Raw genomic sequence first — 13,428 nt, forward strand, 5'->3', positions numbered from 1 at the left:
GGTCCTCGTCCCTACGTCACCACATTCACGCGCATCCCTTGGCTGCACACACAGAGAGGACCGCCCCTTTATGCCGCTCTCTCTCCTCATTGGATAAAGCTTGTAGGATACAAGGAAAGTTTTCTCCTCGGCTTACAGCAGAGCAGAGTGACTGACAGACCCATGTTTCGGCCCAAACACTTTATGTAAGTGATTGCGGTCGGAAGATATAACTATATAAGACATTAACATAAATATTCCGCTTACTTCTGCTTTAATGAACTAAGAATCCATTTTAACGAATAAAGCACAAATCATTTAAAATCATTAAATGTTCTGTGTGGAATAGGGAGAAGTACTGTATGTGAACCCTTCTCCTGATGATATTGACAAAAGCTAACTGGAGTCAGGCTCTATTGAACCTGGAGTGCAGTCAATGAAACAAGAGCTGACGGGGTTACACAGTCATCTCAGGGTTTAGACATTCAACAGTTTGCAGTCAGACAATATGTCTGTACTCTCCCTTGAATTAGCCATCCAGCTGGGATGAGTGCAAATGCCCAACGCAGGATGATGGGTGAGATGAAAGTGAAGCTCAGAGAGAGACAGCTCAGAGCTCAAAAGAACCATTGGAGCTGATTAAAATCTCTATTCACGGGACGACCAAAAAACTATAAGCTAGGTGATGCAGCAGGACAATGACCCTCAGCCTCAAACTAAAGCTACAGACTTCAAATCAAAGAAAATCCACCTGTTGGAGTGACCCAGTCGGAGGCCAGCCCTTAATCCAGAGGAGTTGCTGTGGAACGGTCTCTTCTGAAGAGATGCTGTTCACACCAGACATCCTTAGAATATATATGAGCTAAAGCACTTCTGTAGGAAGAGCAGTCCAAAATCCCTCCTCTGATCCACAGCGGTTTGAGGTTATTGGCACCAAACGAGGTTTAACCACTTATTAAATGGCTGTCCTCAATAAAAATACATGGAAGATAATATTGTGCAATATTAGCTTAGGGACACTGTGTTTGTAAGCGCACATTTTATGACCAATTCAGAAACTTCCTAGTGACTGTATTAAATACTTTGCCCTCTGTTCCACCAGGGAAATTCTGGATGAGACTCTGGCTGCTGAGGAAGAGTATTGCAGAGACAAGTGGACTATGTTTGGAAACGAGGTTGAGAAGGTGGAGATAGACGTTATCAGGAACCAGCATGTGTTACGCACACGAGTTGACAAAATGGCCCTACGCATACAGGTACAGGTCAAGTTTTGGTCTCTGGGTTCACTTGTACTCAATTTAGTCGACAGAGTAACATTTAGATTCTCAGCTTAGTTCATATGTTCAACAATCATGTTCACTGCAGCAGAGAAAAGTTTTGCACAATTAGTGTAACATATTGAGAATGACAACTGAACCACTAACTACATCTTGCTCCTGCTAAACCAAACACAAGCTCATGCAATGACATTTTCTTCTGCTTCTGTTCTGTCTGATTACTATCTGGTTTATCATGTGAGCTACAGTACTTTACATTATATCCTGCTGGTAAATAAATCTATCTAGATCCTTATCTGGCATCAACAATTTCAATTTTTATTACCTTACTGTATTAATATGTGTTGATGACTTAGCTTAAAGTCCAATCTTCAAGGTTTGTTGTTTTGACTGGTTGTTTTGATATTTGCCTTTTTAATTCATGAATACTAAATTAAATACAGAGCGAGTGTCTGCAGTTTATTTGAGATGAGCTGAGTGGATTTTTTGGAAACTACAGCATGGAAAACAAGGTCACGTTAGTGACCTAGTTTAATCGACTAATTTAATAGAAATATTTATGCTTTGCTGGAATGTTTCTGCAGTTCAAAATCACAATCCAATTATTCAGGGTTATTTACAGTTTACATTGCATTTGTGTTTCCTTACTTTCTTTGTTTCTCTTATTCCTTGTGAAGCTTGTAGCACAAAATAAAGAGACACCGTATATATTTATCAGTATGTTTCTTTTCATCCTGTCTGAACTATTATTTATAAACTTCATCTTTCCTGGAACTTTATGCTCCAGGCAGAAAAGAAGGCATCTGCCCATATGAAGTACCTGGAGCATCTGAGTCAGAAGACCCCCGACTTTCTGATCCCTCTCAGACCGCACACTGTCTGGGAGGGCATGACAGTCAAGCTCTCCTGTACCGTGCAGGGCTGTCCACCCCCGAAGGTCACGTGGTAAGAGCTAAAGTCTTTGAAGCACTCAATTCTCTTGGCCTTAATTGCCCCTCTGTGAATCCTTTTCAAGAAATTCTATTAAATTCTATTGCTGGGGTCGCACTACAGCACAGACCAGTGTCATTTTTAATTTGGGCTCTTGCTTGGTTGGAGAGGTTTAGAGCAAAAAACATTTAATGGCCAAAAGTTATAGCCTATCTGTCAGACGACAACTATAGAGACTATGGCGCATAATGATGCACTCTCCTTGTACATCCTATTTTAACACCAAGCTGACATGATCCACCAAGCAGTCAAATCAACAAGAAAGTAATCAACAACAAAATTTGATCAGCTTCTTGATTATGATTACTATAGCTTTTATATTTGAGATATTTTAGACATCTGGCAAATGCCACTTGGAAGACATTGGGAAAATTATAATTCACATAATTTTACCATTTTCTGATCTCGTGTTGACAAAAAGCTAAATCAATAGAATAGTTGATAATGAAAATAGATAACGGAATACTACTAGTGTAATAATGCCAAATATGTAATAAGGTTTTTAGAAGACTATCATGTGAGAGGTACGCTGGAGCATTATGTATGCAGATGGTTGAATGTAAAGAGTCAAACTCCCAAAAAAGTATCATGACACTACAGTTCTTCTGAACCCTGACTTGAATACCGACCCCCATATTAATATGAAATCACCTGTGTTAATTCAAGCAACGTGCCAAACTGTCAACCTTGATACCTGAGCAGCTGAGAGACTTGCTGATGAAAAGGCTGCATGCTCGGTATTCATGAAGCTAAACTGAGACCCAGATAACCTGCAGCTCGTGGGTTTCACCATCCCATATGGGACCCATCAAGCTCAATGAGGTGCAAAAAGCTGCCCTCAACAATGCCACGCACAAGACAGAATGTGTGATCAAAGGCCCCCTCTGGCTACAATAGTTTGGGCCAAACTAACATTTGATTAGTCTAAGACGTGCCCAAGTCATCAGTAGGCAAGTGCATGAACCACCCAAGTGCAGCCTGTTTTTCACTACTGCTTTGATATTAAGAAAACAAGCTTTTCATCATGTTTCAATCTAACTTTTCACTTCAGGTATAAAGATGGTGTGCCACTGAGACTGTCTAGCCAACCGTGGAACTACAGTCTTAAGGACAAATTTGGTGTTATCTCATTGGAGATCAGAAGGTATGCCTTCCAGTCAAATGCCTGGAAATCTGAAACTACAATGCTTTGCGGCTTAGATTGAAATAAAAATAATGACATATTTGAGAAGCTTGTGGATTGAGTTTGGAAATCATGTTATTGTATATAATGTAGCTATCAAGCTCCAACATTCAGCATCATGTGCAACTCAGCAGCACAAGACAAATATGCAGTGAGAGCTTCAGCTTTGTAACTCTGCATCCTGTCAGCTACACCTTCAACTACTATCGCCTCTCACAGGTAAATAATTTACTTCCTCCACCCTCCAGGTGCTCTACCGATGACGCTGGAGAGTATAAAGCAGTGGCCAAGAGTCACCTGGGTGAAGCTATGACCTTTGCAACACTGGTGGTGAACTGTGAGTAGTTTCTTTTTTCATATCAGCCTCATCTGGCCGGAAAACAATAATACAGCGATCCGCTCACAAATCTACTCCTTCCAAGGACTGAAATAGTTCGGTTTAATACATTTAAATGGTAACAGGACACTGAAACACTCACGTACAGTGTCAGTGGGACAAATCATCTGGGGGGTATTATGGGATGGGAGGCCAAAATATAAATGCCACAGAATTTCAACTAGAGACAACTGGTTCACTGAAACTCAACAGACACAGCTCAAATCCCTTTACTGATGACCTCCAAATGGCTTAGGTTTCATTCGAGCATAAAAAACAGTAATTTTACACATGATTAATAATGAAAGTTTGTTTTCATATTTGAGACCATATACTTTTAAAATCAAAAACTCAAAATTTCTGTTAACACAACCTAGAATTATTAACTTATATGGAGAAAACTCAATTTAAAGCTAAATTTCATATTCATTTATAATAAATCCACGAAAACCAATTATGATTTTATGATTGAACATAAGGAAACTGTCTTGATATGCCACTATTATTTTACACATAGGCTATATCAATATGATAAGTCAGCAAAGCAAATCAAAAATCTGCATGACCAACAAGGTTCATATAAAAACGCAGTGACCAAGAGCACTGACCAAAACATTTCCAAATCACAGCTGACATCCACCACAACACAGCAGCAGCAGCAGCACTGTCATCCACAGCTCAACACCACTGACAACATCCAGGGAAAAACAAAACAAAACGAAACAAAAAATACACTTGCTATCTGCTGAGATGCAGAAATGTGTGCACACAAGCAGGCAGCGCACATTTGCAGTAGGCATAACACAAACCAGAGCAAAACCAGTTCCAAACAAGTAGCCGAAATAATCAAAACAGTCTTACCTTTTTGCTCAAGGGAGTGGATGGTTGTGCTGAAGCCTCAGGGCAGTAGGCTAGGCTAGCTCTCGGTCAGAGAAGGTCCGAGGCCGGCGACTAACAGGTAAGTGAATACAGATCCTGATGTCCAGAGAAAATGTTCAAAACTGTACAACCGCAGTCCTCAGCGCCCTTCTTCACTCTTTTAACTTGTGCAAAAATAAAAATAAAAACCGTCAAACATGTTCCAGGTTTAAGATGGCGTCGGGGAGTAGCCTAGTGGAGCTAACAAGCTGCACCTGTCCACCGTTAATTAGCCGCTCAGGTGTTAGCTTCAGGGGCAGCAACTCTGCTGGGTTTCCTCAAAACTCAGTCCATAGGCGCTCCTGCACTCATCTCCCAACTGCAAGTAGGCTACAGTCAGTTACGAGAAGCCAGAAAATAGACTTGACGAAAGAATGACGAAATAAAAAGTTAATTTAGGTATTCCCTCAATCTTACATTTGACAGAGAGGTCTTGTAAAACGTTAAAGGTACAACAACAGGAAATACATCAAGACTAACTGTTTCTATTTAATTTGAAGAAATACAGAACGAAATAATGAAAACAATCAAGACAGAGAAAAAAACTGTCCTGTTGTCAAATAGAAAGCTAGTTTAGATAGGCTGGTTGGATGGGTGCCCCCTGGTGTTTTCCACCTATGGTTTCCTTAATCCCCAGAGGTGGCAGCTCTCTTCCACACTGACTTTCTCCTCAGTCTGGTGGTCAGGGTCTGATCTGCAGGCATCTCCTGCTGGTCTGGATGGTCCGCAGGCTGATCTGCTGGCTGGCCTGGCTGATGATCTTGTCTTATGGAGGCTGTTTTTTTCTGTCACACAGAGAGTGAGCTCATGGTTGAGTGAGAGCTGATTATTGAGCTGAGTTTTTAGCTCGGCCAGCTCAATCTTCAGGGCCAGGTCCTGATGATCTTTGTTGAGCAAGGGGGGCTGATCTCTTCAGCCATCTGGTGTCAGAGGGCATCGATCGCAGCCCTCAGGTTACTCTCCAGGAGCATGTCCTCTATCACATGGTCAGCATGAGCCTTTATTTCTATGTCCAGCAGAAGCTCCAGGTTCTCGGCCTCCTGCCGGCCTGCAAGCTGGTGGTCACTGAACCTGTGTTTTGTATGTTTTGTTTTTGTTATATTTTATGTAATATAATACATAATACACTTATAATATGAGACTAGGTAAAACTACTTTTATTCTGATAAAAACCGAAAGACATGATGATAATGAGGCAAGTTCAGCAGTTATAATGAACATTTTGATTGGGTCATTAGGTCCATGATCTGATAGCTTTGATTATATTGACATTGCCATGGAAATCAGAATTGGCCTACTTGTATGTCACGCTTGATATTAAATAATAAATGTCTTGCATGTCTGTTAAGATTTGACTGAATTATGACAATGGTGTTTTTTATAATAGCACTTTGTTCTTAAATTGCTTTCATGGTCTGCTGCTGCTGCTGATTGTGGCTGACATCTGGGTCAAGCTACAAAGGTTACTTCACCTTGTTCTTCGAAGACCAGTGTGCACCTATCCCCTGAGCATAAAGCAAAGGCAGAAACCCTTTTTTACTGTGGCCCTACAAACAATGGGCGACTGACTGATCCAGCTTAACTGCTTTACAGAACTAAAGCGTTTCCAGTAGTGCTCAGCTCACCCTGCTGAAACACAGAAGCATTATAAAACTTTAAAAAACTAAATGCTCTATTTATATGCATATAAAGTCCAGTATTTGAACTGAAAACTGTTTAACTGACTGTAGCTTTCATACATATTTTGAAACCCGAAATACCCTTGCAGCCATTTTTTTCAGCCAACATAGTTAATGATAAAGATGTCAAATGTAAAATTTAAAAACTGCACATACAAACAAATGAGGCCCTGGTGCTATCACTGTTCCCTTCACTACCAGGCCCCTGGCTACAGTAACTGGAACAAGAAAGCTGCAACATGTCCCAGGGATTTTCTGTCCATATTGTAAGTTAAATGTTGGGTCTCCCAAAGTGTTTTATAGCAGAGGTGATTTACACCACTGCTGCTTTTTGGTTTTATGTAAATGAATCATTAGGAAAATAACTTTTTGAGGAATCGGGTTATCTGCAATGTATTGGTGTCAGACTGTCAGTTTAGTCTACAGTCTATGTTAGCCAGTAAATAATGCAGTACAGAAATATAGTTGACATAATTCAGAAGTGGTTCTGGCAATAGAAAGTTTGTCCATCAGAGTTTATTTATCATCTCTGAACTGTCTGTTAAGTAGATATCAAATCCTGTCAGATCACATTTCAAGGCTCTCAATCAAACATGTCTGACAGTTTTATATGCGTTAAGTTCTGAAATGGGAGTATCAGCTGATATATTGTCAGATTTTTATTTTTTAAAAATCTAACTTTCAAATATCAATATTAGTAATGGCCTCAAAAATCCAGTATCAGTCTGACTATTAAATAAGCATTTCAACTTTTCAGACATTCATTTATGCCCTCAGGGTGCTGATGCTGTCTTGGCCAAATAGGATCACATATTCTCCAATCTTGTCACCACTGGAGACAGATATATTTTTCTTGTTTAAGAACGCCCAACGGCAATGATTTCTAGTTTGAATGCTATTTTCTCCTTTTGTCCCTCATGCATGGTGTCATTCTCTACCCCCATTATCCTTGTTTCTATTTAAATGTGATATTTGGATGAGCATCAACACCAGACTAAAATAATCAGAAAAACAGATCCCATTACAGCACTCATGCATAATGAATTATAATGAGGACAGTGGGTGTAGTGGTGACTAATAACATCTACTGTGAGCATCGTGACCTTACAGCTCTGGCAGATACGTTCATAATAATGCTGTTTTCTTTTCAGTGCACCTGTTAAATGACCAACATGAACATTGAACATGCTCAGTGCCAGGCAGTAAAGTTCCCTAACGCTGTAAATCAATTAGATGGTCAGGGCCTTAATGAGACACTTCAAGGGTTCTCCCTGTCATCTATATTTCACAGGCTTTTTTAGCTGTTAAAAATAGATTAAAGGGAGTATTAGATGTGACTTGCATACATGTGGCATCATCAGATTTGATTTGTCTGCTCTTTCTCTCTATCTCTTTCTCCTCCACTTTCACAATATCATTCTCTGTTTCTGTCTCCATCTCTGACCCTCCCTGCCTTTTTCCAATCTGTCGTGCTCCGTCGCTCTGCGATTCAGCGCATCAAGGAGCCGTGGCTGGTTCAGAGTGCTGGCAAACCCCCGGTAAGTTTCACGCCAAGGCCTAATGAAAAGTGTCCCCTTTCATTTTCCTCCGCCACCCTTTGAAGTTCTTCCCCCCACCAGCAGTCGAGGGTGGGCCGCTTGGCTTTGAAGATAGGGACACAACACTGTGACATGGGGATGGAAAGATAAGGAGACTGAGTTTATATTTCTGTGTGGGTGTTGGTGGATATACAGGGACTGGCAGTTCAATGATTTTTGGGCTCAATTGCAGACACACATGAGGGGGAGGAAGGTGTCGCCACAAAGAAAATCCAAAACCTACAGGCAGAACAAAACACACAAGGCCAGGAAGCAAAGCAGCCACACAACAGGTAGCTAGTCTTAAAAAGACAAAGATGGAGGATAGTTGCTGTAGAGGCAGAGAGAGACTTGTGTCCAAATGAGCAGACATGACAGTCCTGTATATCTTGTTCAAGGGACAGAAGGGGATTTATTCTGTTTTGCACCAAGCTGTGGTGAATCCCATATTGGCCGTTGGATTTTTTTGGCCTAGATTACCCTCCACCATGTGTAAGGAGCAGGACATTTCATCTAAAACTTGGTCAGTATCTGATCATGCTAGCTGTTCATAGCCCTACTGAAGCTATGCTGCTATTGATTTTAGGATTAAAGCACAGTTTTCACCAGAAAACAATATTTGGTTTACCTGACAAGGTCCCCCAATGGCGAGGGTGGGAGAGGCGTGTGATGTTGTCACCGTGCCCAAATCCTCAGGATGGATTGATGCTCGGTGAGCAAAGCATGAGAGTTTGACAGGGGAGACAGCTGTTCATGTCCAATCTCCTGTCAGCAATCAACAGTAATTTATTCTGACAGTGAACACAACAGGTTAATTTAACTAAACAGGTTTTTAGTTAAATGTGGCTCTTTGATTTAAACTAAACCCAACCAAGAGAATGTTCTGCCCAAACCAAACACACTGCAGTGTCACATGAAGTGATTGAATAGATTAAAAACGATGCTGATATTTTGGAAGGCATTTATTACTTAGGGTGTTATTAACAATTTGGGTTTTATGGTAATTGTTTAGCTCTTGTTCCTGACAATTCATGATTGTGATTATAAAACATTCACTCACCAGCTTCATTGCTCAATGCAGACAACCAGAGGATCTGACCAGACAATATTTTATAGCCATTGTTGAAGCATATAATTTGCTGCACTTACTTGTATTTCGAAGGGAAAACAACCATTACAGTGTTCCCTAATCTCTCTGGTTCATTGTATCACATGCATTTTGGGTGCAGTCACTTTCATTTTCACGTCCAAATTAGTGGATTACATAACTGGATTAAAGTAGAGATCTGTTAAATGTTAGTCTGGTTGTTTGACCTCTTGCAGAGTTTACCCTAATGGATTATCATTTGCATAACTGCGTCTTGCAGTGTCACGTTAAGTCTACTTATTAAGAGAGGTGGATTAAAAATGCTGAGAACATAATGACCTACATCTCATTAGTTTATACTTTCTTATGCCAGGGTGGCTTTTTTATTTGACAGTTTATTTGGTTGGCTTCGTCTTTGGAGTCATGGTTGAGCTGACTTCTTCAGAAGTGCTGTGTAGGTGCCAGCAAATACATTCGTCGTCATTTTGAATGACGCTTATACTCACTGCATAGATGTGCCTATTTTTATGTAACTGATAATTGATGAGCTCATATGGAGCAGATCATATTTTGCAGAATAAATCGCTCGCTCAATAAACAGAAGCACAAAGTGTGGCAAATTTATCATAATCGCCATATGTGCTGAGGGAAGCAGGAGTTTGTGCGTTTGAATGATGGGAAACAAAGATCTAAGTGTTGCGTTTTTGTAAAGCTACGCAACATTCCTGCGATGGTCTGGCCTGCTAGGCACGACTAGATCATTATAAGAAAAATGTCACAGTCTCTCGGAGTCATCCCTGAGAGTGGGGTTTGACGAGACCTCTTGGCACATGTATCTGTCACTTTCAGACTCTGTTTGCGTCAGTGCTTTGACTAGTGAGAGAATAGCAGGGTATAAGACTAACTTGTCAGGAATTGTTCACTTAAAAAAAAGAAGAACTTCAGTTTCTCTGCTGTCCTCGGTTATTTCCTCCAGGGATTGCCTCTCCTCACTGTCCTTTGTCTCCGTGCTCTCTTGGATGAAGCAGAGGGTCTTTGTCTATTATAGCCATGCCAGTCTGCATAAGATAGTCTCTTTTAGTTAATCAAGCTCCTATGAATTGCTTTGTTCAGTTTCACTTCCTGTCACTTGTGAAAGAAAAAGAGTAAAGGAAGAGCTTGTTACTGCAAGCTTGCAGAGAACTATAAGAAACTGATGCTATAGCACAAAGGTACTCACTGGTGAAGAGACTTTTTTTCTTTTTTTGTTTGGGGACATATCTTGGGAGATGCTCTCTTTTTTATAATCAGGAATCAATATACTGCTTCCTGTCTGCCCATCCACTGCTCTATGATTCCTCTTAACTCGCCATGCTTCTTGCTTCTTGCTTCTATAGTGATCCAAAGGAGATCTGCTCCCAGAATGATTACCGTCTGGACTATATATACATATTTCGGTGAAGTGTGGCTGGGTCTTGAGTGGACCAACTTTTTTCAAAATCAATTTTATTTCTGCCCTGCACCAGAGAGGAAAGTGAATATGTGAACAGTGTATTGATGCCTCTCCTTTTCATTTTTATTTCTTCAACCTTCTTTTTACTTTTAGTCAGCCAGTTTTCTGTTCTGTTTAACATGTTTCTTTTTTTCTAATTCTATGCCACTTCTGATCCTTCAGTTAACCTCACGCTTACCTCCTCCTTCCTCCAGCCTTGACCCTTGAGGAGGACGCCCAGTTTGGCACCTCCTTCCCTCCGACGTGGGTGAAGGAGGGTGACAGCCTCACCCTGCAGTGCACCTTCACCTCAGCTCTGCTGGCCTTCCAGCAGGATGTCAGCTGGTTCAGAGATGGTAGGCTCTATAAAAAATGAATCACATGAGCTGACTTTTTTTTGCAATATAGACAGGTGCTGTAGGTTTCCTTTTCTTCATTCTCCAGGTATCAGGTTGCACCAGTCCAGCTCTGTGGAAATCAAGTCAGTCAACAATAAGGCCTCCATCACTTTAAGGGCTGCATACAAGGAGCATGAAGGAGTTTACACCGCCCGGCTGAAGACCTGGGATGGAACCCAGGAACACAGTGCTTTTGTCTACGTCAAAGGTGAGTCTCTATTCAAACCTTTCTGACATTTAATTAGAAACAACGTGTGAATGCTTTTGATGTGAATACCGAGGCTATTTTGGCCTTTTAATTATGCAGCGTTTGAAAGAGAATAATAAAAGAGGAATTGTTTCATTCAACATTTTCTTTCATACCAAATTGTATTGATATTAACGTCGTACACAATAAAATGTTTGATGTGTTGAGTGTAAAGTTTCAGTTTTGAACCAGTTTTAGCCTAGTCTGACAAAACAATGTTTAGTACAATGTAAACAATGTAAAGGCCAGTAAGTAAACCTTGAGCTAGGTTTGTTTTTCAAAAATTATTAAAATTTTAAAAAAATTACAGTTTTGTCATAGAGTTATGTCGGAAAGTTCAGGATATACAGCCTCCTGTTAGCTTAGCTCGGCATAAAGGCTAAAACCAGAGGTAAACTTCCAGCTTGTCAAAAGGTACCAAAGCTGGTAACAAGAACCCCAAGGCATCCACATTTTTGCATAAGATTTCACATTTTTTTAATCGACATCGATTGTCAACAAACAGTGAGTTCAGAACATCACAATGTTACATTATTCAAACTACATTTTTAAAATATATTTTATATAAAAACATGATCAATTCCACAAACTGTATGTTTATCGCAATGTGTATCCTGCAGATTATATTTCAAGCTAGTACTGGACCATGTTTATTTTACTTGGATTCTCTACATACATATGAATGAAATATTACTTCAATTCTATTTACATAATCACATTACATTGCTTTAGTGCTCTTTCGGTGTATTCCAGAAAGAGATACAGATTTCATCTCTTGGGGATCCAATGAAAACAAAATAATAATAAAAAAGGAGTTTATGCAGCTTTGCTGCAAACAGTACTACATAGAGGATGCATTACCTTACTACTGCTTCTTAAGCTGCTGCTTAAGGAACAGGTGTGCTTTGCTTTACACACCTGCTCATAGACATTATGTCAGCCCTGTAAATATCTGTCAGATCATATCAGAAACTCCTCAGATACTAAATATCCTGTCTAATAGCCTGTCAGCCGGCCGTCTAAGTGATATGCTTCATCCTGAAATGATCCATTTTATATTTGTAAGAACCTGGCGAATGCTCAGGAGTCACCTTGAGACCCTGGCGTAGAGAAGTACCTTGTGATTTTCAGGATAGAATCTTCATTTCCTCCTCCAGCCTGGATAAATTGTATTTTGACTGAAACCTTTGCTCAAAACACTATTTGCATTCAGCAGATTTTGGCTCTACTTTAATTTCCTGTCAGCAAACTACCCTGATTCATACGGGGAAATTGCACCATCAATCAAGCCAGTCTGCGGTATCTTGTACATTGTTTGCCGCATGCAAATATACCACAGAATAACTCCCACTTGACTCATCAAACATTTGAAATGTGTCAGAGCAGTTCAGCAGGGATGCTTGGCACGTGTATGTGTTTCAGTATAATACCAGTGCGCACTCATGTATATACTGTGTTTTATCTGCCACAGAATAGTGCGAAATGAATCATTCATGAGCATCGTCTACGCATACACCAAACATTAACATGTGCCAGACCTAACACACATGTACACACACCCACACACACACACACACAAACACACACATACTTTAATGCAAAATAAATCTCCTTGCAAAGCTCCTTTTGTAAAATCTGGGCTCAGGTCTCTCTGGACCGTACAGTATATACTCAAAGTAAAAAGGAGCAAATGTTTACATTTGAGAAACTCCAATGTTTTCTTAAAATATGACTTCTAGCTGTAACATAGTTGTAGATACTTTTCTGCAGGTCAACCAGTTGATTAATTGACTAATTGTTCGAGCTCCATCAGTGTGCAGTGACCTGTAGTCCCCTCTACTTCCTCTTGTCTTAGCCATCACCTCCACTATCTGGCTAACATATTGTTATTTAACTATCTGTGATTGCATGAGTTAGAAAACTTGCTCCCTCATCACACTTTCCCTCCATCATCATGTCTTGTTTCTTCATCTTGCCTCATCAGTTTTCTCCTCCTCATTTCAACCTTGGGTTAATGTCCTCTCCTCTCTAATAGACTGTCTCCCATCTGTCCTCAGATGCAGCAGCTGCAGTGGTGGGAGGTCCTGCTTCTCCTCTGTCAGTCCAGGTATCTGACGTCAACAAGGACTATGCCTTCCTTACCTGGCAGCCACCCAGCGCTGATGGAGCCTCACCTGTGGAGGGTTATTATGTGGAAAGGTGAGGATTGGTTTGGTGGAACACAATGGTAACTGAGACTCAAGGTC

General features: G+C 40.5%; 1 protein-coding gene across 2 annotated transcripts in view; it reads left to right on the forward strand.

Moving 5' to 3' along the window:
- The window catches only part of myom3 (myomesin 3), a 63,901-nt gene that overhangs the window by 21,247 nt on the left and 29,226 nt on the right, over nucleotides 1-13,428 (forward strand). For both annotated transcript variants that reach the window (XR_015037866.1, XM_085802369.1), the window contains exons 4-11: nucleotides 1,082-1,235; nucleotides 2,044-2,201; nucleotides 3,298-3,390; nucleotides 3,678-3,766; nucleotides 7,896-7,940; nucleotides 10,753-10,893; nucleotides 10,982-11,143; nucleotides 13,240-13,381. Coding sequence is in view for 1 of the 2 variants with exons in the window: in XM_085802369.1 (XP_085658495.1) it covers nucleotides 1,082-1,235; nucleotides 2,044-2,201; nucleotides 3,298-3,390; nucleotides 3,678-3,766; nucleotides 7,896-7,940; nucleotides 10,753-10,893; nucleotides 10,982-11,143; nucleotides 13,240-13,381 (984 nt within the window). In the remaining variant the exon portion in view is untranslated. The remainder of the gene's footprint in view (nucleotides 1-1,081; nucleotides 1,236-2,043; nucleotides 2,202-3,297; nucleotides 3,391-3,677; nucleotides 3,767-7,895; nucleotides 7,941-10,752; nucleotides 10,894-10,981; nucleotides 11,144-13,239; nucleotides 13,382-13,428) is intronic.

Source organism: Trachurus japonicus, chromosome 16 (assembly GCF_045865225.1).
Source record: "Trachurus japonicus isolate A0001 chromosome 16, Traja_1.0".
Lineage (NCBI taxonomy): Eukaryota > Metazoa > Chordata > Actinopteri > Carangiformes > Carangidae > Trachurus > Trachurus japonicus.